Source organism: Impatiens glandulifera, unplaced genomic scaffold (assembly GCF_907164915.1).
Source record: "Impatiens glandulifera unplaced genomic scaffold, dImpGla2.1, whole genome shotgun sequence".
NCBI classification, from domain to species: Eukaryota; Viridiplantae; Streptophyta; class Magnoliopsida; order Ericales; family Balsaminaceae; genus Impatiens; species Impatiens glandulifera.
Window position 1 is genome coordinate 1 of NW_025919599.1, and position 23,973 is coordinate 23,973.

Genomic DNA, 23,973 nt, shown 5'->3' on the forward strand with positions numbered 1-23,973 from the left:
AAAAGAAGGATCATGCTTAATATCAAAGGCTTACATTAAAGGAGTGCAAGAACAGAAACAAGAATCATATGATAGTAAGTGCAACAATGAATACAATTAGGTTACATAACTTTCAACAAGAAAAAACATCAAAGAATATTATGTGGAGAAACCAAAAAAACAGTCAACCACATGTCAAAGTAACGACATGAAAGAAACTTAAAGAAAAAAATGAGTCTTTTATTTTTTTGTAGACCCAACTTATGAGCTTATTAATAAAAGACAAGTATTAAATTTTCCTACAGCTTAAATAATCAATTAAACAAACAGAGCACAAAACAAGTACATTTTTTCTTACTTAAATAAAGGCGAAGAAGATGAGAGAACCCAAGAAGATAGAAGAAATACATACACTGTCAATTACTATTACATCAATGGATCCACTTTTGACCAATGTGTCAACCATGCACAACAAATTTTCAGCAGAATCTGGTTGGGATATAAGGAGGTTTTCTGTATCTACACCCATGGATTCCAGTAGGGAAGGGTTCATCGCATTCTCCACATCAAGATACGCACAATAACCTGCTAGAAAACACTTAAATAAATAAAAGAATTCACTTTTAACAAAAGCTTGTAGCATGGTATTTCAGATACGAGATTAGAACTCTAAACATTCTAACATGTTATACCATAAAGAATAAATAAGAAAAACTTAGAAAGCAAACATTGTAATAATAAGAATTTCTAAAAGGGGGAGTAATGTATCACAATTGTAAATAAGTAGTATAGGGTTAAGAGCATTGTTGTAAATAAGAGTATACGACATAATTGTTAATAGTGTAGATGAATCATATAAAATAACTTAGAGGTCTTGTATTAGCAAGATGATTAAATCAGTTGAAACAAAGTTACAATTTTCTCTTCTTCTCTGTGGAGAATGGAAATACAGAATTGTCACTGTATGTTTGTTTGGAAAACAGGAAGAAAGATTTATTTCCACCTCCAAGCTTCTGGGCTTCCTTGATAATGTGTAAAGCAAGTGTTGTCTTGCCTGATGCTTCTTGGCCAAAAATTTCAACCATCCTCCCCTGCAAGACAAACATATATCGAAAACACAATTCAGATCTTTTTATTAATTTGAATACAGCATTTTCAACAAACAAATAAAGATATTGATGAAATTGTTTCATCCTTTGAAAAAGAAATAGATAATGAGAATAGTTGATGTTGAAAACAGAAAATAAAAAATATAACTAACAATCATCCATTAAAAAAAAGTGGTGTTTGATGTAAATTGAAAGGATAAAGGATATTTTGTTATTTTAGTTGATGATTTGATAGAAGAAGTGCTTGACTATGTGAGAACATGGTTTATTTGGATTCATTCAAATAATCTTATACCAAACAAGCTATTATTTAACACTAAGAAATGTATAAATGGCATTGGATCCAGGGTTGTTTCAGGGGGGGTTATATTTAGGATTGGTAAAACTTTAGATTTATTGCCAATTAGACATGTTCAGTGTCCTTTGAGACAACTGGTGATTGTGATTAAACATGTTTAGATATCCATTTGGGTTTAATCCTCACTTTTCTTTTGATTAGTACAGTGTATAAGGTCTTTGAGAAGATATTATCAACTAGCTATATCAATGAATATAGATAGGTTACTTCTTATGGCTAAAGTTTCCTACAAAAACAACACATTTAAACTATAATTGATTAGTATGAGTTGTAAACATAAAACTATTTGAAGAAATCACCTTTGGAAGTCCACCCACTCCAAGTGCCATATCGAGCCTTAACGATCCAGTTGATATGACAGGCAAACGTCTTGAACCAAAAAATCGCTGCAAAGACAACATGGATTCTCTACCAAAATCACCAGCAAGTTGTGACAGTGCTGAACTAAGGGCCTTATGTTTTTCCACCGTTTTATTATCATCATGGGGTTCATCACGTTCAAATTCTGATACATCAGCTGAAAACCAAGTATTTGTAACCAAATTATCAGTTCTTAAAGGCCATATAACTAGCATCAACCACCTAATAAACAATTTTCACAGCTTTATAATGAAAAGAAGTGTTCGAATACGGTTCAAAATACCTGCCGACGATAGATTGCAGCTTTGAGCAGCAGCGGCGGCGAACCCAGTGGCTGGTTCTCTTCTACCACTCTGGAAAAAAAAAATTGAAAAGTTGGTAACAAGGCAAAAAGATAGAAATGGAGCAGAGAGTGTATAAAATTAAGAGAGAGTGTACGAAGGGGAGACGAAAAACGAAACCTGGGGTTTGAAAGAGGGGAGGAGAGAGTGGATAGGGAACTTGGCCAAGGCAATGAAGTGGGAAGATCTTAGAAGCGCCATCTTCGGTCGCCTGTAGAGGATGATTGATTCCAGGGATTCTCTATTGTTCTTTGTATATAGCTTTTAAGCTGTATTAGAGAAGAAGAATGAGCAGCTTCCCGCCATTACCCACTTGCAAAATTGGGGATTCCAAGCGGACTGCGTGCGATATCGATGGCCAAGATTGTAACTTTGAAACTCTTGTCAAATTGGGTGATTTCAAGTTTAAAGGACAAATTGATCTAACAATAAATTAAGTGTCTATATGATACTTGTAAGTATGTAAAGGGTTCAAATTGATACTTAAATTTTTGGTGGAAAAGTCCAACTTTATTTTCTTCTACTCCCTACCTTTGACCCATCAAAGGGGACAAGCAAGCTTCCTTTCCTTCCCGCTTCGACCGTAAGAGGTAAAGAAAGAAACCCAAGAAAATCAGCCGTTTGAATCGCCGGTAAGCGGTAACCATGTCGTCGGCGATCTCTCACCTCTGTTCATCACCGATCAATTACCGTACTTTATATCATAGGTCACAGCCTCTCCCATTCCGTCAACTTCATTCGAAGGTACCTTTCTATATTCCATTTTGCTTCAACAATTGTACTTCCACTAGATGCGAATTTCGTTTCACATTTGAACAATTGTAGGTTGTGATTGTGGCCAAGAGCAGTGTTGGAAGTAGCACTGGAATTTCGCATTCACAGACCAAGAATAGTTTTAGTCATTGCAATTCAGATTCATCCAAGTCGCCAATTAAGGCAGTAGAAGGAAATTCCAATGGAGAAGTAATTAATGAGCCGGTAGAACAAAAGATAAGAGCATCCATACTCCATGACTTTTGCCTGGGAATTCCTTTTGGTATGACTGATTTATATGTTGTGCTTACCTGTTTTTCTAATTTACTATCATGTAATGTCACAGGAATCTAGGATTCAATATGATAGATATAACTATAAAGAACTATATATGTGTAAATTCTGCGTTTTAATGGGTTTAAACTGAGCTCATGTACTATTCTGAGATGTTTATTACACCTCCAATTCAAAAAAGAAATCTAAAAGTGATTTTAATTATTCAGGATAGCTACAGAAGTCTGGCATTTGGATGCAACAAAACATAGTACTTAAGTCTTATTACAGGTGTCATTGTTGATTTTCTTGGTGATTCTTAAAATATAAATGATGATTTTGTCAGATAACTTGAAATCAAGGAGAAAAAAGAACCATGTTATGCAAGTTTGGATCTTTGTGTGTGCCCTAATGAATTTTAGTTCACTATTTGAGTTAAGTTTGGAGTTAGCAACTTACTTCAGTTGAAATCAGATATATCAAACTAAATTATTTGTCCTGGCTAACAAAAGTTGTTAAATGTCATTGAATTTCACATAAAACTCTGTTATATACAATTAGGGAGTGTTCTACTATCTGTGTAGAATTGGTTTATTTAAGTTATGAGGCACATTTAGACCCTTTTCATGAACGTTATAACCGAAATCCATCTTCTTCTGCAAGTGAAATTATGTTTATCATCTTTCCACAGGTGGACTCATTTTAGGTGGAGGGTTGGCTGGTTTTATTTTTACGAGAAATCTTACTACACTAAGCACCGGAGTGATCTTTGGAGGCGCTTTGTTATCTCTTAGCACCTTAAGCTTGAAGGTGTGGAAACAAGGAAAATCCTGCCTACCGTTCATTTTAGGACAAGCAGGTAATTGTAGTTTCCATTTAGTAACATCTCACTAGAACCATTATCTGATGTTTAGCTTTCTGCTTTTGTGTGTGTGTGTATTTACCTGCCTGTAAGGTTTATATTTTGCTCTTGTATGCAAATCCACAGTTGAGAACTTCTTAAAAATTAGGAAAAGATATTTACCTCCATAATTGTCTTATATTAATTCGATACTTGGTTTGCTTCATTCTTTTGGTGAGCTTCCTAAAAGTGTATTTTGTTAATATACTTGAATTTATATATGCAAAATAAGAAAACTAGAGAGTATGAATAGGATGATAAGGATAAGAATGATGCCAAACAACAATAGCACAAAACATAAGAGTAGATAACAAAGGGGCAAGGGAATCTCAAGAAGAATATACAAGAAGATGAGCCTCTTTATGAGAGATATGGGTTAAGGTAGACAAATTGAAGATTAGAAAAAATGTGTTGCATCGATGAGGAGTTTCTAGACTTAGGGGAAATAAAAAAATAAGTAGTCAATAATTAGAAATTTGAGTATATGTCGGTTCAAGTTTGTTTTCCAATGCTAGCCTCCCCAGGGATTAGTTGAGGTGTGCCAGCAATAATAATGCAATAACTAATGAGTGATTAAGTGTCTTTTTCCAACTCTTTTTCAGTTTCTTAGCTTTTATTTTCAGAATTTTATAACTGGTATGTAGAAATTATTTGCCAACTTCTCTTTGTGTTTTATCTTTTCCTTTTTGTTTCTTGGAAAGAAATTTGGTTTGTTTCTGAATTTTTTGAAATTTCTTGTTGTATATTATTGTTTTTATTCTTTTAGGAAACTTCATGTCAGCATCATTTATAGAAAACATGTGTGAAATTTGTCAACATAAGATTTGTGTAGACATTTGAGTATTTTAGTGAAAAGGAAAAAAATTGCCTCATTTATGTATGTAGATTTACTGACACTAGAGTAACAGAAAATCTTTAGAAGAATACAATGATTGAATATTTGTACTTTCATAAGTTGTCAAATGACTAAAAGATTTGTTAAATGTGTTCATTATGTTAGTAAAAGCTGGAGCTTGCTTGAATCAAGTTCTGGAAGTAGATATTTTTGCTCTAATCTTTAACTACTCTATGCAATTACATTGTCAGACTATATAATACATTTAACATTTTGTGTTGATTTGTAGTACTTGCTGCAACCCTTCTGTGGAAGAACACACAAGCATACTCTCAGGTAATCTTTCACTATGATCATAACGCATACCCATTTGAAAATACTTTTTATTTTTGTTTTTTATCTGAATTTGTAATGTAGCAGACTAGAGATCTAGGATTTGTAAAAGAATTATATATTAGACTAAGAATGACATAACAATCTTAGAGGTAATCCATATTCAATAACTATTTTACTAATTACTCCTAATAATACGTACTCCACTATTTATAACCCATTAAATCACTTCTTCTCATAAAGGAAAACGATTAACCCACTCTACCAACCACCATAATATTGTTAAATTACAACTAGTTATCTGCTACTACTACCGTTACATGATCCAGGTAAATTTTCACTATCATCATAACACAATACCCATTTGGAAACACTTTTTGTTTTTGTTTATGAATCTGAATTCAATACAAATGCATTTAGAAACTAAACTTAGTCTGATTCAGAAATTAATGGTTACTTCTCATCTAGATCCGGATACATAAACATAAATTTTAAGTGTTTCAAATGGGGGTTTATGGTCAACTTGTTTTCTCTCAAACTGTGTGTCTAACATTTTATATTTTTGTGGTCAATGCAGACAAAGAATATTTTTCCATCAGCCATCTTCTCTGTCTTGAGGTACTGTAAAATCCTACTGTTATTTATCTGTGGCTAAACCAAAATTGGGCCTTAAGCTTGAGCGAGATATTCAAACAAAGTCACTTGTTTTTTGTTCAAATTATGACTTCAACATGTTCAAATAGTATAAAATGCCTAGGGTAAAAGTTGGTGTAATAGATGTTTTTAAGGCTGAAAATCACCATTATTTTGCCCATGATTTACAAATTCTTCCTTACATACAAACACACTACTTATTGAGAAAGTTTTCTTAAACTCTTGTCAAATATGAACTATTTCTTCCTTTCTCTCGCACATTATTTTGTTTGCTTATTAAAGACTTGTTTTGCTTCCTCAACTTGTAAAAATAGTTCATATGAATAACTTGTTTCTCTTATTTAAAGGATTAATGAAAAAGCTCAAGGATACTTTGGTCATTTGATCCAAATAACCACTTTTTCACGCACAAGTTCAGGACCCAAAATGGTTTTTGCCCATAAACTGATGAAAAGTTAGCAAGAAAGAGTAATGGTCATTAAGTTCAATACCCTAAGTTGAATATCTTTAGGGACCAATTTATGATTTTAGCCTTTTTTAATGCACCTTTTTTTTTCTTCTTATGCATAGTGCTGCAATGTTATGCTTTTATTCCTATGTGGTACTTGCTGGAGGAAACCCACCACCAAAAAAGAAGAAATCAACTGTTGTTGTTTCATCGTGATGAGGATATGAAAAGGTCGAATCATATTTGTTTCTTACCTTGGTTGGAACATGTCCCGTTTCTTGGTTACACTTGGAGTTGTTTGTAATCGGTTTTATCCTCTCTTTGATTTATACAATTAGTTTATTTTATGTTATACAAGTGTATCCAGGATTTTATGTTTTTTTAAACAATTAAAGGCAATTTCAGCTATGTGAGCAGAAGAATAATTAACTTGTATTGTCTACAAATTTTGTAGGATATGCAATGTTTTCCCTAATGGCACATATACATGTTCAATTGTTTGTTTTTTTTACCTGGATTTATTATTGTAGATGGCTAGCATGATCCTAGCATTCTTAGTTAAAACAAATTTTTTAACGTCTCTAGTTAAATTTAGTTTAAACTTTATTTTAATTGACTGACTATGTTGAACATGGTGAAGGAATCTTGTAAAATGTGAAAAAAAAATTAGATTGCATTGGCCTCCATCATTAAAATAGGTATTTGTAATTCATAAATTTGAAAAAAAAAATACAATTTATTTTAAAAAATACTGTTATTATTTATATATAATTAAATCTAAAATTAGTTTAAAATAATAATAATAATAAATAAATGATTCTATAAAGAGTTATAATTATAAAATTAATTTTATTAGTTTATTTATTTGAATAAATATTTTTTTTCATATAAATTTACTTTATTTCTGTAAAATCGTATTGAAATAATTTATAAAGTCGTAAAACAATTATAAAATCTCTAAATTGGAAGAGTTTGTTCAATATTTTAAACCATATGATATGATGAGTGATCCAAACTAAAAATTATAATAATAAAAGTGGTTTATATTTGAGTTTTATGTAATAATAAATACAACCAAGATTTTAAGAAAAAGTTACCAAAATGAAAATTATAAACACCATATGAAAACTTGTAAATTTTTTTTTTTAATTCCTACTCACATAAATAATCAATAAATTTTACTTTGTCTTTTGACTCAATTTAATTTTAAGTAATTATAATTACTCTGATGAATATTAATATATAAAATTAAAATACAAAGTATTTTTAAATGGGATTAATCATAAAGTTGGCTTAATTGGTTTTGAGTGGAATCAAATCTTAACCTTTTATAAACACTTGGACTATTTTAGGGAGTTCTTCTAAATTATATATCTATAATGTTATTTGTAAACAAATTATTCGATTTGAAAAAAATCTCAATTGAAGAGTTTAGTTTAAAAATCCAAACAAATGGTAAAGTTGTTTGATTATATAATCTTGGTAAGTAAACCTAGAATAATGTTATAAACACTACATCAATTTACAGTAAAAATAATTCAATTGAAAACTAAACATTCAGAAAATTTAGAAGAAAAAAAAATGTAAACAAATCATACCGAGTTGAACAAAGCAACTAAACCGAGTAATCATTTCAGTGAGAAAATGGTTTTCATTTATTTTATAAGATATAAGATAGGATGAAACAATGATTTATTCCACTTTGTTTTAATTGTTCTAAATTAATGATGAAGTATTTGATATGTTTTGTTATTACATAATATTTTGTAGTACAGTGTCGAGTGTTTTTAAGAGGTAAAGAACACAAGTTCAATTTAAATTTTGAATAATAATAGAGTGGGGAAATTTTGTGTCATTAATGGTGTCGGAAATTATGTGAATCATGTGTGTGGTAACACATTATTAGACTTGAAAATTGAAATGTTTCTCCTATTAGATATAAGTTAAATCATGTGTTATCACATTATTTTTTATACCATTTATGAAACAAAATTTCAGTTATCTATAAAAATTTAAAAATAAAAAATTGTGATTATATAAGTTAAAAGAGAAATATTAATAGAAAAATCTTCGAGCTTATTTGAGAAAGTGGTTTTTTTAGGTTTTGTTTGGATTTTTTTTCAAAAAATCTTTATTTGATTAAAAGTATGAAAAAAATGATTTTTATTTATTTTTAACCAAATTATCCTTTATCTTTCTAGATTTTTATTTAATAATTAATTTGTATTTAAAAAAAAGTAAGGAATAATTTTAATATTTTAAAGGATAAATAGATGGGTTAAATTGAAGATGTGATGATTGAGTTTTAGAATAAAAACTATGTTTTATTCCAATAACTCATTCACCAAACATGCCCTAAGAAAATGTCAGGAAAGAATCTATATATATCGAAATATTTTATAGTCAAATAATTTATTAACAGAAGTTATTTAAAAGTTTATAGGATTTTTGTTTCTCACTTTCTCTTGCTTGAAAAGGAGGCCATATCAAACTAACTTAACATTGTATTTATATATTTGGTTATAGATTTTTTTTTTCATTATTTTATTATTGTTTCTTTAACCTAAAAAACTTGGTAGATGTTAATAAAAATCTTGGCTTTGTTAAAAGGTTGTTATTTATAAGCATCCATTCCATCTAATCAAAGTTATTGAAGGAGTCGGTTTACTGTAAGATTGTATAGATTTTAGTAGTTCTCGCGTCTTTTCCAATTTTATGTTTAAATTAATCTATCAAAAAAATCAATGTCAAAATTACACATTTGTAATTTGTATCCTCATTTTTTAACTATAAAAGTAGAGATTAAAACAATACTGGAACAAATTGACTCTGATCATTTTCATAATATATTAATGATTAACTATTTTACTGTTTTTTTTTTTATTTAGAAAATCAATAATATCATTATATCATCTTCAATTACAAAGATTGTGAAAATCACATTTGAGGTTAAATTTAATTGTCTATAAATTTATTTACATCGCTTCAAAATCGGTTTAAGCAATTTGAACGATACGAAGAACTTCTGAATTTTTATTCATTGGAAAATTAAAAAATGTTTGTGAAGAGCAATTATTGAAAGATTGTACTAAATTAGAAAATTTCTTAAAACAACAACAAAAAATTAACATTGATAGTGATGAATTATTTAAAAATTTTAATAATAATTAAAATGATGAATTATTTAAAAATCTTAATAATAATTAAAATTTTTGCCTCAAAAAATGCCAGACGTATTTTTGTTGAATCCAATAATACTAGTTAATTTATAAATTATTATGATATATATTTTTTTTGGTTTACAACTTATTATATTAATATTTTTAATATATATTTTTGAAATATTTGTTATATTAGTTAATATATATTATTTAATTTATATATTTAATATGTTTTTAATAAAATGTATAATTATTATATTTATTTTAATTTTGTAGGGCCACAAATTTTGAATTTACATTTGGCCTCTTAACTCTCGGGTCGGCCAGGGTATATGTATGTAATATTTTTACCCGCTGTATAATTTATAATTTATTTTGATATATTTATGAATTTTGTCACTTTTTAACCTAAATTGTTTCATTAAGTAAATATGACTAATTATAACTAATCTCAACAATTTAATGATGCTAACATTAATTCATGGGATTGTGTCTTGTGTCTCACTCAATTTCTATTTTTTATAGGAAATATAAACATATGAAAAAAAACATGTTAGGTATTCCTATTTCACATACACCATATGATAATTTAATTTGACATGTTCACAACGCAATGCCTTAAACCATTATAAGACTATCTTAATAATTGTATTAATATATAGATGATATACTATTTGTTTAGTATCCCTATTTGAAACCTGTTCTAGAACTGGTGTTTGGTTTCAGTAATTTTTTTAATTTACTTAATTTTTTTAAATATTTTTCTTAATTATATATATATTAACAAATTTAATAACATTTGTTCGCTCAAATTTAGTTTCATTTTTGCGTTTTCTGTTCTTGTATAGTCATGTACAATAAATAACTTTTAATATAAAACATTTTTTTTTCTCTCTTAAATTTTAATTTCTTTTCGGATGTTAAACATAATATTTGACTCTTTCAATTTTTAAAAAGTGTAACAATAGAGAGCGAAATTTGATGTCAAAAATGATTTCGGGAATAGTGTGACAACACATGATTGAATTTGAAAAATGAAATTTCTCCTTCCTATCAAATTTAAGTCTAATCATGGGTTGTCACATCATTCCTAACACAATTTATGACACTAAATTTTCGCTCTCTATCATCACTCTTTTTAAAATAAGATTTGATTTTAATTAAACACACTAATTTGATATGGTTGATTGTGACGTTGCAATGTTTACATTTGCATGTTAGTCCATAATTATTAAGGTTTTTTTTTCTTATTTTGTTCTCATAAGTTAAGAATTATTTTATATCCCTCATTGTATCTAATTATAAATGTTTGTTTAAAAAGTTGATCTGCATTGTAATTTTTAGCGTTATACTTGCTAAATATTATCATGTTTAATGTATCTCATTAAAAAAATGAAATACATTATTTTGTAAGAGGCTAAACTTATTTTTATAAATTCACTCTATTGTGCACTTTGATCCTCTTGTTTTTCAAAAGAATAATCTATGAATTTTTTCATTTTACACTAGAAAAAAACATTTGATGAATAAAAATAACGTTCATGATTGATTTAATAAGAACATTAAGCCCGTTCTTAAAAAAAGACTCACTTGCCACATTTCGAGTCGCCTCTCAAATCCTCTTTCAATATGAAAAACATATTTGATTTTTTTCTTTTTTACCGTTCAAATTTAACTATACTCGCTAATTTCTTAAAAAATTTCAATATATTTCCATGCTTATTTATCTAATTATTAAAAGAATAGTGAAACTTATCTATATATAATAGTTTTTTTCAGAATTTTCTCGCTATTATTTTAAGTCTATTCCAATTTTTTTTAAGTCCGTCACTACTTACTCAATTATTATTATAAAATTTATGTACTTTGGTAGCGTTTGGTCCGTGGTACAAGTTATATATAATATAAGTTGTATAGAGGTATAAATTGTAAGAGTAATGATAGTGGGAGCGAAAGATTTGTAGCAAATGAGGGCAGCGAACCACGTAGTAGAGTGCTGATTAGACATGTTGACTCAGTATTTATTTATTTTTCTCTTTTATATTTATTAATAATATTCTCTCTTCTCGTTACTTATATTTTCTCTCTCTATCTTAAATAAGTTAAATAAGGCGTATTCAATAAAAAAAATTAATTTTTAATATTAAAAAACACTTAATAATTTATCTCTTTAATTTTTATTATTATAAATATTCTTTTTTTAAATTATTGTAAATGTCACTATAAACAAACGCATTTTAATTATTTATTTCTCTCAATAATTTGTTTTCTTTTATTTATTAAAAAAATAAATTTTATTTTCAATAATAAAAATGACTCAAATTAAAATAAATAATAATTAATTGTGTTATATTTAATTAAAACTATTACTTGAATTAATTTACTATTTTATATTAATAAATTACAAAATTTATTTTATTACATCTAAAATGTCTTGATTTTCTAGGGCTCAAATTATGATTGTGTTGAAGGTGTACAAAAGTGATCTCAAAAGTTTTATCATCTCGAACAATAACATTAATCTTAGTTTTACAATTCGTCTTAGTATAAGGTCTCGGTTGTAATATATTTTTCGAACGAAATACTCTATTACCACTTTTGGAACTTCCGATGGAAACATATTTTTTTTTATTATCATTTCCATTTTTACCACCAAGTTTGGAGATACCAAAACCAACACTCTGATCATAAAATTTATAAAAATTACGAACTTCGTCTTCAGATGAAAAAATCATTCCAATATCAGGAAGTTTAATCTCATTTGAACTAGATGAAGATGGGTCGTGATGCACATCATTTTTGTTATCTTTCACTTCATTTGAAATTGGACCACTAGGAGACAAATTCTTAACTACTAACATGATTCAGCTCAAACCACAAACTACTAATATTCAAGATAGATACAACTCAAATCACCAACAACTAATATTCAACATAGATAAAATATCACTAAGAGAGAATAACTAACATGGTGTGCTAGTTGAATGTTGTTGATTGAGCTTCCATATTCCATAGTTGATTGAGCTTCTAATAAATTCCAGAAGATGAATAGACATGAAAAGAAAGAGATTTTTAAGGAAAAAAAAAGAGAGAGAAATAACACTTAAGAGTTTAAAAAAGAGAATAAATCCGTTGAGTAAAATGATTAATAATTTTTGTTTTTATTATTATTAATATATATTATTAAATTGATAGATGATAGAATTAATTAATTGAATTAAAAAACATATTTTTTTTATTCTCTTGTATATAAATTTTAATTAACATAATTAATTATTATTTATTTTAATTTGAATCATTTTTATTATTGAAAATAAATTTTATATTTTTTAATAAATAAAAGAAAACAAATTATTGAGAGAGAAAAATAATTAAAATGCGTTTATAGTGGTATGTACAATAATTTAAAAAAAAGAATATTTATAATAATAAAAATTAAAGAGATAAATTATTAAGTGTTTTTTAATAATAAAAAATGATTTTTTGTATTGAATGCGTCCATTCGTTACAAATCTTTTGCTCCCCTTATCATTACTCAAATTGTAAGGAGTTATAAATAATATAGGGTAGTATAAGTTGTATAGGTTATTATGTTTGGTTTGAATTATAAGAAATTATATAAGTTGTATATGATTTATAATTTTGTGTTTGGTATATAATATAAAATGTAGTATAAGTTGTATAAATATTAATTTAAAAATATTATTATTATTTATATTATAAATAATATTGTTTATTATTATAAATTATTGTAGTGTTATTATTTAATAATTAATGTAATTTTAATTAAAATAAAAATTTATAATATAAACGTTAAATTATGTTTATTTAATTTAAATATTATTAATAATTATAATAAAATAAATTAAAAATATTATTTACAATATAAGTAAATATAGAAAATAATAATTAATAAAATTATCTTTATAAAAATAAATAAATATTTTTAATTAAAATATTGAATTATTTAAAAATATATATTAAAATTGATTATATATAATATAATAATAAGTTATATATATTATTAATAAATGATATAATGAGAAATTAAAAATTAAATGATATAAGAATAGTGTTTACAGAAGGGGACTAGTTATTATTTTATACCAAATATGAGGTATAAATTATATAGTGGTATAAATTTATATCAATAATAAAAATATAAAAAACACCATATTAAAACACTATTGATATAATTTATATTATACCCCTTTTACCTCTAACCAAACATAGCCTTTATATACTATTTATATTAACAATTTATTATACAATTTGGGCGATGATGCGACAATATTATAGTTTATTTAAATATAATTATAATCACGTTAAATTAAAATATATAATATTATCAGCTATTTTAATTAACCCACTCCGATTGGCCACTCCTGCGAAATCCAGTCGTCACCGGACCTAGAAGTAGCCCTTGCCCGGTCACCGGAACTATCCCGGACTTTTCTTTCGTCTTCGAGAATCCACAATTCAACCATCTGTTTGTGGCTTCGTGTTCTCGCCTTTGTCGGGGCTTAAGGTATGACCACGGGCTTAAACTTCACAATTGTCTGAAACAACTTGAGATCTTAGGTCTCCCTTACATTATGGAATGCTTACCCCCTCATTTGTTTACTTGTTCAAATATATATATGGCTGCTGCTACAACTTAGGTAATTAATTTCTATTATAGACCATACAGTTAAGATGCTAACATGGGTAGATTGACATCACTAGCTCCCTCTTTACCCAGTATGAACTTTTGTATTGATTTCCAACGGGGTTGGAAGTATATAGTTGGATCATCCTGTAAATCTTTGTTATGTGATAGAGTGTTTGAACAGTTTCATAAGATGTAGGAGTCTGCTGAGATTTGAGAATATTTCCAAAGTATGGAAGACTAACTCTCTTAATTACCTGTCTCTTGGATCTCTTCACTCAGCTCACTGTTTCTACTGTATAAAGGAGTGGTGGGAAAACATCTGCCATGTGCACACACATCCCATGAGTCTGGAGCTTGATGTTGAGGATCATAAATACAAACGAAGCTTTTCTTCAAGTCTGACATTAAACAGAGACATGAGATTTTCCTCATGGACAAAGGTTTAGGGGAATTCATTAGAAAAAAAACTGATATTTCTGACAGCTAGTGCTGCTTTAGATTAGATCTGGAATAGAAAGAGGGTAAGTCTTAGGTATCATACTTTACTAGATTATAGGGGTTAGGCTCTTTCGTAGGGATTTAGGCCCGTGAGTTCAGGTATCGTCAATGTATTCCAAAATGAGTAGGGGTGGCTGCTGCAGCCATGAATGCTTCTGTGTCATCAGGATCAAAAGAGGAATCTAATTACAGACCAAACCACTATGTGATATCTAGTTACTTTTATTACTTTTCAAGATTGAACTAGTTATTAATAATATACTCACTCTCTCAACTCCTTTTTAATTTTAATGGGATGGATGAAACAACTTTCATTTATCTACCTGAAATAAGTTGTGTAGGACTATTCTTTATCAAAACTTTTCTGGGTTTTCCCACCACCACCAGAAGCACCTTTATCGTGTGTGTAATCCCATTTCTAACCAGTTTAGATACTACATATTTGCATAACAAGAATGGAGAGTGTTGTGTTTAAGAAAAATACATTGAGTATGAATGCAAACCAGATTTTAACTTGAAGACTAGCTCGGTTAGGTTAGTCATCCCACTTTTGAACTGAAATCACTATAGGAATTCTTTTGGATGAAGTGTTTTCATCATAGCTTATATCCTATTACTGCATTTTTATGGCTTCAAATTTGATTTCAGGATGGATGTTCAGTTGGTTGAGAAGTTAATGTATTTTCTTTATAATTGTTGGTATGATATTCAATCATGTGAACTACTCTCATCCTTGGTATCCATGATATTATTATTATTATTATTATCTGTAGAACTCTCAACAAATATATATTATTAACCAAAAGTCTACTTTGAAGGCGATCATCATTGTGGACCAGATGAGTATATGATTAGATAAGACATTTCATATCTTAGAAGCTTTTCTGGTGGAGATTAATTTTCATTTGGCTGCTTGCTTTATGATTATTATATATATAGTTCTATTAAACTTTCCACATCAATCTGCCAAATCATAGTAGCCATAATACAAAGATCACTCAAATCATAGTTTTATTAGAAAATATTTTAATATTTTGTTAAGAAAAAAGAAAAATAAATACCCTAGATCTCACCATGTGATTTCAATCCTGTACACCATCATTGTGGCCGTGTTCCTTTAACAGAAGAATGAGGTACATTTTCTATCGAAAAATTGGCATTCATTTTATTTGATTGTCGATGATGACCTTCTATTGTTGCACTGATGGACTGGTCTAGTCTGATCTCTATCAATTGGTAGAACATTAGAGATTCACCCTTAATGCTTTCTGTAATACATATTTCTGTTCAATTTTATGATGTGCTCATCCCTAATTATGTCAATTAGATCTTGCAGGTTTATTGACACCCTAACCCTAATTATTGTCTTTCGGTATTGCTGAAATACAGCTTATCTGTTCTTCCTCTTCTTTTGACATATGTTAACAACAATAACTTTATGCATACTCTAATTGAAGAATAATATTAGTTATGTAATTCTTCAGCAGTATGGAAAGGCAATAATAATGGAGGAGCCACATTCCATGAACAGTCCTAGAAGAGTCCTTAGTTTTTCAAGAAAAGGGAAGGATACATTGTTTGTCCCTAATCATGACAACAACAGGACTTCTAGTATTGCAGTTTCAGGGAAGGATGGACCAAAACCTTCTGAAGTTTATGGATTTGTTGGAACTATCTCAACTGTTGTGGCTACTGGTGTAATTCATAATCTATGTTTTCTCATCTCTTCTAAATGAAATTCTTTATCAACTTGGTTAAAGTTCGAGTATTTAATGTTATCACAGTTATTTTCTTGATATGGGCGTATCTTCCAGAGAATTGGCTACACTTTGTTGGAATATTTTACTACCCCAACAGGTAACATCATTCGATATACTTCAGAATACCTAATTTCTTTTTAATTGAAGCACGGCAGTATCTGTTAGAAAATTTAGTTATATCTAGATATGTCTGACTATGTTGTACCGAGCGGGGGTTTGTATTGTGTAAATTATTAACACCTAGACTACATAGTTAGTAAGTTTGTCTCTTTTCTGATTAGGTCTTTGTTTGATCTTGGGTTATAGGCCTTGTTTGATAATGGAGTTATTTGTGAACAACCAATCAACTGGTTTTTGTAATTTCACTCCTTTGCACCCTCTTCTCATTTCAGTTTATTTTACAGATATTGGGCTTTGGTTGTTCCAACCTATACAATGGTAACTGTAACATTAGCTATTGTGTTCTATATTGGTCTCAATTTCATGGCAACATTTCCTCCAACTTCCTTAACTACAATTTTCGGTGAGCTTTTACCAGCATTCCTACATTCATATATTTTCAAATAGAAAATTCTTTTATATGTCATCTATTTCATAATTTAGTTGAGTATCATTTTGATTTTGTTTTTGCAGATGATTATAGTAGAGATGCTTTGAACTCGTCTGACTTGTCCATGGAAGACGATGAGTGGCCAATTGAGCCTATATCTGATATTGGGATACACTTGATAAATGATCTCATATTTAAAGATTGGAAAAGTTAAATACTCTTAAGAGGATGATTGTTGAATTCATAATAACAGGGCAATGATAGAACTGAAGGTCAATTTGTCATCTGCAAGGACCCATTTTGTTTGATCTGATGCTAATATTTCATATTTGTGTTCCATTTTGAACAAATTCTCAAACTATTAACAACTTCCAAATAAATTCTAGTTGCATGCAACTATGTAAGTTTGGAGTAGCGATAATATGATCCAAAGTTGTTAGTGTAAAATGTATGTTAATCTCTTAGACCAGATTGTGTATTTTATGTCTTCCCCTAAATAAAATCTACCGTTGTTGGCATAGGTTCTTTCCTACCTACTCTCTTTTGTATTGAGCTAATAAAGAATAGTGAAAATATGCAGGGTCATTTGAAAAAGGCTAGATGTAAAAATCATTTGAAGGTAAAATATGTGTTGAAGGTTTTGAAGATACTTGATGCGGTCGAACTTGAGGGTGCAATTCATATGAATTATTTTTCTTCCAGGATAATTCTACACCCTAAATAAAATCTACCGTTGTTGGCATAGGTTGTTTCCTACCTACTCTCTTTTGTATTGAGCTAATAAAGAATAGTGAAAATATGCAAGGTCATTTGAAAAAGGCTAGATGTAAAAATCATTTGAAGGTAAAATAAGTGTTGAAGGTTTTGAAGATACAATATGTGTTAAAGATTTTGAAGATACTTGATGTGGTCGAACTCGAGGGTGCAATTCATATAAATTTTGGTATTTTGTGTCATTATTATGCTATGAGAAGGTGTCACAAAAGAGTCGGGACAAACAAGTATATTCAATCATTTCAAATTTAGTTGTTAAGAATGATGGTATATAAATTTAATAGATTTGAACTATCCTATTTTATTAGAGTTTATATATTGTAATGAGTTTTAAGTTTTTATTGGGTTTATGAATATTAATTTAGTCTTTTTTAGTTTTTTTTATCTCTCTATTTTTATATATTTTTTTATCGTGTGTTTAGATTAAATCTTTTCTCAACAAGTGGTATCAGAACATGTTTTGAGAATATATTTAGCATAATCTATTTGTGAAGATATGACGAAAATTTTAACCACCATTGAAGAAGTTGTTGAAAATTTATATTTTTATTGAAGATTCTTGGTTGTTTGAGAAAACAACATTAGTTGCAGAAGAATTAACCGTTGTGAAGATTTGAGTCAACATCTTCAGTTGCTAAAGAGATGTCAACGGTCGTTAAAATATTTCTTAGTTTTGAGTGACGATGTCTTGAGAAGAAGAGAGAAAAAAACAATAGGTCTTTTGTTCTTCTCAGATTCTCGAAAGCGCCAATGTGTGCAGATGATGCAAAGTCGTCGTGTAGACAGCGACACCAGAATGAATATAAAAAGATGATGTATATTCTTTTGACTTATTTTAATAGATGATGATCTATTAGAATATAAAAAATGAAAAAAATATATATCTCTCTCTATATAAATATTATATTATGATATATTATAATATATATAGATAGAAAGAGCCAAGAATTTTTGAAACGGTCAACAAATAAGACTTTTTCTTTAAATCAAGTTTGATTTCACAAAATATGTTTAAGGCCTAATTGATTCCAATTTTCACAAGTAAAGCCTTGTTTGATTTTAATCAAGTTCTTAAAGTTTTGTTTGCTTTGATCTTGGATTTGTATTGAGGCTTGTTTAACTTGAATTTCTCAAAGATGGAGATTTGTGATTTATCTTTTGAAGAAATTTGATATTCATCAATATGGAGATTGAAAATTGGAGTTGAAAAAAAGGTGGAGTGGTTGTAGCAGATTATGTAAGACAGTTGATGCAACATATAAAGAGTTTTCTAATTAAAGAAGGTGGCTTTAAGGTTTGTTTGTAAGAACGTGATTTTGATATGTGTGTATAAGGGTCAGATTTGAATTTGTATCAAACCTTGTGAGTTGGTTGTTTGGCAATCTCTGGTAAATACTGGTGCGAAGTTGTTAAGTGGATGTTGATACCCCAATGGTTCTACCAAGAATTATAATTTATAAGGTATAAATTGAGGGTGCACTAATTATATACATGGTTGTTGATTCTTTCTATGAAGGTTTTGACTAGAAGAATATGGAGAACAAACTATATATCTTCATGCTTGTAAAAAATTAGTTGGAGTTTTTATAATTGATTATTGTCTTGACATACATGAGTGAAATTATTTGAAGCTCTTATTGACATACTCTTAGAGATAGTCAAAAGTAGCAAAAATTTTCACTATGTTGAGGGCTTTAACTTGAAGAAATTATCAGCTAAAATGAGTTTGGAGAGATTTTTCTTTGGAAAAATAGTTATTGAAAAAGTCAAAAATTAAAAGAGAGGTAGAGAGAGAAAATTTAGCTGCATATTTTCGTCAATAGTCTCGTAGGGTTCATCAAACTGACGATCGAAGATTCAAACAGAGTCCGATTGAGCTGAGATTTTGTCGAGAGGTTGGTAACTCATTACTCTATATTTTCAATGGTCGAATCAAGTTTGGACGTCTCGAAGTTTGATTTTTTTGGGATTAAAGTTTTATGCCTAGTTTGAGTTTTATTTGACTTGTATGATATCAAAATGTTTGTATCTTTTTGGTTATGACCTTTATCTTTTTGAAGAAATATATTGAAAAAGCTATCAAGATGAAGATGGTGGTGAAATTATGTCCTTTACATTTGATTAAAACATGATCAAGTATGGAAAGTTGTTATAAAAAAGTGTTTACCGATGACAACATTTTCGACATGTTGATAAAGCAATCCTTCAGGCCAAATTACAAGATTGCATTGAGTTGGCGGGTGATTAAGAATTGACACAATTCCAGTTAATACACAATATGAATAAAAAATTAGGAATAGGAAGACTAGTTAAAAACACTTATAAGTTGAGGTGAAAACATTTTGAGAGAAACTCTCAAATAAAACAAGAATAAATCATTGCATTATCTTCTAATGTGAGAAGATAAATAAAACCTCGAGTGAGATTCCTAGTCATGAAAAAGGAGCTACATGGGAGACTCGGTTAATTCAAAGGTGATGATTTTGTTACTTATTTTGTTATATCTTAATTGTCTATGCATTGTGGATCATAGTCTAGATGAATGAGACGATTGATTTTGTCATCTTATCGAGGAGATGATTAAGACCTTGATGAGATTCCTAGTCGTGAAAAAGGGGACTAGATGAGAGGTTCGATCAATTCAAATGGAAGGATATTCGATTTCTTTCAGAGAAGCTATAAATGATCATTTAAAGCATTTGTGTAGACAATTGAAGAGAGATAGTGAATCTTGAAAGGATATTCTTGAATTGCTAATCGTTTTTGAATTAATTTATTCAATGAGAAGTATGCGGTTTAAGTTAGTTGAGTATGTAACGTTCAAGGCAAGATGTGTGACAAATGTTTTATCAGATCCTGAGCTTGAGAAAAGAGATATCGAGATAACCTAATTTATTTGTTATAAAGTAGACGATAAAAGTTCGTCTTGAGTGTTCTCGATTTCGATCGATATCTTATTTTGAGGAAGTAGACGATGAATGTTTGTTTGGGGTGTCCTCAGTTTTTGATAGATATCTGATTTTGAAAAAGTAGACGAGACAAGTTTGTCTTGGGTCTAATAATATTTTGGTTTCAGTCGATTGCTGGACTTGAAAAATAAGACACTCAGTTTGGGCAAACAAAGGTAAATATTATTTTGACATAATAAAGAATTGTTAATTCTAGTTTCCGCATATGTCAACGGGTATGAACAAAGATTGAGAAGAGTTGTTGAATATCTTTCGTCGTTGAAATAACGTGGTTACCCAAATTTACTTGGTGTTATAAACTCTATGATTTTATCTTATAAAGACTTTTTAGGTAAGTGGAGGAGGTATAATGATTTATCTCGTGAATGACTCGAGCAATGAAGATTGATGTGTGGCTCATAACCTTTTGATTGCGCGATATACGTGATGGTGAAGATTGTTATTCTTCTAAGGGATCTTGAGTGGAAGTGAATGTACAAAAAGTTATCTCATGAATGACTCAAGCAAATGTGAAGATTGAAGTGTTGAACCCACTTATTTCTTGATGGCTTAACTTTTGTAAAGTTGGACATTGATGGGTACGACTCATGTATTTTCTAAGGGACGTGAAATTCGTCAAGGTGAAAATTGTTGAATTTGTAATTTATTCATCACATCTCAATAAACGCGATATTCGCTCAAGGTGGAAATTATTGGGTGTTGGATTTGGGAAATTTGACGAAATGACCTCAAAGATGAGGTTATTTGACCTAGTGGCAAAATATAATTTTTATTGCGTTCGTGGTCTTTTTTTTTCACGAAATTACCCTTGTAACGAAACGATAAGGGACTTAGTGTTTCGCTAAGTGGATTAGGTTTAGTATAAATACTTTAATTTTTTCATTTCTTTCAATTTCTTTCTCTCTCTTCTCTTGTTCTCTTTTTCACGGCGGCGGCGACGGAGGCGGCGGTCCTTATGCAGATACAGATTTATGTTCTTATTTACCTAATCTTTATTTCACCCTAGCCTAAATCGATTTTTATTTTTATTTACACGATCTTAATTTCTTTCAAACCCTAACCTTAAACCTATTTTTCATGCAAGTCAGGTGAAGGATTCTAAGGATTTGAAGGTCGAAGAAGATGTTCATTTCAAACCTAATTCGATTTATGTTCATGTTTCCATGATCTTCATTTCAAACCCTTCGATTTAACCCGTTCTTATTTGGTTCATATTTGGTATTTGATTCATATTTGTGGTTCATATTGGTTCATATATGTCGATGATGATATTTGCAGATAATCTCGGATCATATGAGTTCTGTTTCAGGGAAGTTTCGTTAAGTGCTTAGCGTTTCGCTAAGTGCTTAGCTTTTCGCTAAGTGCTTAGCGTTTCGCTAATTTCTTAGCATTTCACTAAGTGCTTATTTATTTTGATTAATAAATAAGTAATATAATGCTTATTTATTTCGCTAATGACGTTTGAAGGATGAATATTGTGCTAATTTAAAATATATTTTAAATAATTTGGTGCAAAAATTACTTTAAAGTGTAATTTAATTTATACTTTAATTTTTGACAAACATAATTTTTTTTTAAAATTTACCCATTTATCATAATCAAGATGAAAATAATAATCCATAAGAAAGAGTCCAATAAAGATTCATATAAAGAAAGTAGATTATTATTGGTTAGATATATCATATATATCCTGATCATAATGCACTCCTTTCATTACAAAGTTGTATACATGCATTTAAAACAGGAAAACACTGATAAAACCAAACATAAAACCAAAAAAGTTAATGAAAATAGGAAAGAAAATCAAATAAGTTCTCCATTGAAGAACCAAAAGATGAATTTTAGATGATTAAAGCCATGAAACAAGTGAGAATTACACACATACATACATACATATTATTACATACATAGAAAAAAGCAAAATCTATTAAGGTTCAAGCTTCAGCGACACAACTCTGGCTTGCCGATTACTCTTCGCAGACTTGACGAAAACAACCGCCAAACAAGGAGGTGCCCACCATGGCCTTCGTACCCTTTGTTCTCATTTCAAACAAGCCACTGAAAAAAAGTTCATTTTCTTATTATCAACAAACTAAAGCTAATAAGATTATAGTTTTGGAAGAGAGTAAAGGAAGGACAAGAAATCAACCAACCTTTAATTCGCCTCAGTTCCTTGCAAAGGGTTATAAAGTCACCCCATTTCATGTGACATCGTCTTATAAACTTAAGTATCTGTTCTGTCGTGAACATTGACATGATTTCTAAGTATTCCCTATTTACACCAATTTCTTTGAATATTTGACGATAACTTCCCAAATTTATCTCTTCTAACCACAACCCAACATCCTATCCATGAAAAACAACAATTATAAGACTTTTGAAATATAAATCCCCTCAAATGTTGACACGGAATAAGTAGCTCAAAAGGGTTCCCAATGACAAGCAGATGTTATCTATTCAAACAATATGAAGAATCAATACATCAATTGACCATTTCCTTATTTCTGTTTCTTGATTATCTAAATACATAATGATCTCCAATACACACCATAAGAAAATATATCTATGTACTTTAAACAGGCAGACTTTGTCCAAGATTATCTAAATGGTTGAAAATGCTTAACATATCCTTCGTATTTTGTATAATCTTCAAAAGAGATGGGAAAATCTCTAAATAGCTTAACAATGCATAATCATAATCATAATAATAATAATAATAAAAAATAGGGTTCAATATATCCATTTCGAAATGCTAAGCACTTAGCGAAATGCTAAGCACTTAGCGAAACGTTAAGCACTTAGCAAAATGATAAGCACTTAGCGAAACGTTAAGCACTTAGCGAAACGCTAAACACTTAGCGAAACGCTAAACACTTAGCGAAACGCTAAGCACTTAGCGAAACGTTAAACACTTAGCGAAACGGTAAGTCCTTAGCGAAACGCTAAGCACTTAGAGAAATGGTAAGTCCTTAGCGAAACTTCCCTGAAACAAAACCCATATGATCCGAGATTATCTGCAAATATCATCATCTACATATATGAACCAATATGAACCACAAATATGAACCAATATGAACCAAATACCAAATATGAACTAATATGAACCAAATAAGAACATGTTAAATTGAAGGGTTTGAAATGAAGATCATGGAAACATGAACATAAATCGAATTAGGTTTGAAATGAACATCTTCTTCGACCTTCAAATCCTTAGAATCACCTGACATGCATGCAAAATAGGTTTAGGGTTTGAAAAAAATGAAGAC

The 23,973-nt window shown here is 29.3% G+C and overlaps 3 protein-coding genes and 1 pseudogene across 3 annotated transcripts; 2 read left to right on the forward strand and 2 right to left on the reverse strand.

The window, feature by feature from the left end:
* Positions 1 to 337: 337 nt before the first annotated feature.
* Positions 338 to 2,509, reverse strand: LOC124918246 (DNA repair protein recA homolog 2, mitochondrial-like). The gene is made up of 5 exons (XM_047458449.1): positions 2,268 to 2,509; positions 2,090 to 2,159; positions 1,746 to 1,963; positions 983 to 1,070; positions 338 to 564 (listed from the first exon to the last, which is right to left on the reverse strand). The coding sequence occupies exons 1-5, from the start codon at positions 2,346 to 2,348 to the stop codon at positions 338 to 340; spliced, it is 684 nt and encodes a 227-aa protein (XP_047314405.1). The 5' UTR covers positions 2,349 to 2,509.
* A 176-nt stretch (positions 2,510 to 2,685) lies between these two features.
* On the forward strand, positions 2,686 to 6,823 carry LOC124918251 (protein FATTY ACID EXPORT 1, chloroplastic-like). Its single transcript, XM_047458452.1, has 6 exons — positions 2,686 to 2,891; positions 2,973 to 3,183; positions 3,865 to 4,032; positions 5,199 to 5,245; positions 5,820 to 5,860; positions 6,467 to 6,823. Exons 1-6 carry the CDS (start codon positions 2,793 to 2,795, stop codon positions 6,558 to 6,560), a joined length of 660 nt encoding a protein of 219 aa, XP_047314408.1. The 5' UTR covers positions 2,686 to 2,792; the 3' UTR covers positions 6,561 to 6,823.
* A 7,058-nt stretch (positions 6,824 to 13,881) lies between these two features.
* LOC124918249 (phosphatidylinositol N-acetylglucosaminyltransferase subunit P-like) lies at positions 13,882 to 17,288 on the forward strand. Its single transcript, XM_047458451.1, has 5 exons — positions 13,882 to 14,033; positions 16,139 to 16,349; positions 16,439 to 16,511; positions 16,819 to 16,937; positions 17,048 to 17,288. The coding sequence occupies exons 2-5, from the start codon at positions 16,160 to 16,162 to the stop codon at positions 17,176 to 17,178; spliced, it is 513 nt and encodes a 170-aa protein (XP_047314407.1). The 5' UTR covers positions 13,882 to 14,033; positions 16,139 to 16,159; the 3' UTR covers positions 17,179 to 17,288.
* Positions 17,289 to 22,631: 5,343 nt separating this feature from the next.
* Positions 22,632 to 23,236, reverse strand: LOC124918247 (annotated as a pseudogene).
* Between the last annotated feature and the right edge of the window lie 737 nt (positions 23,237 to 23,973).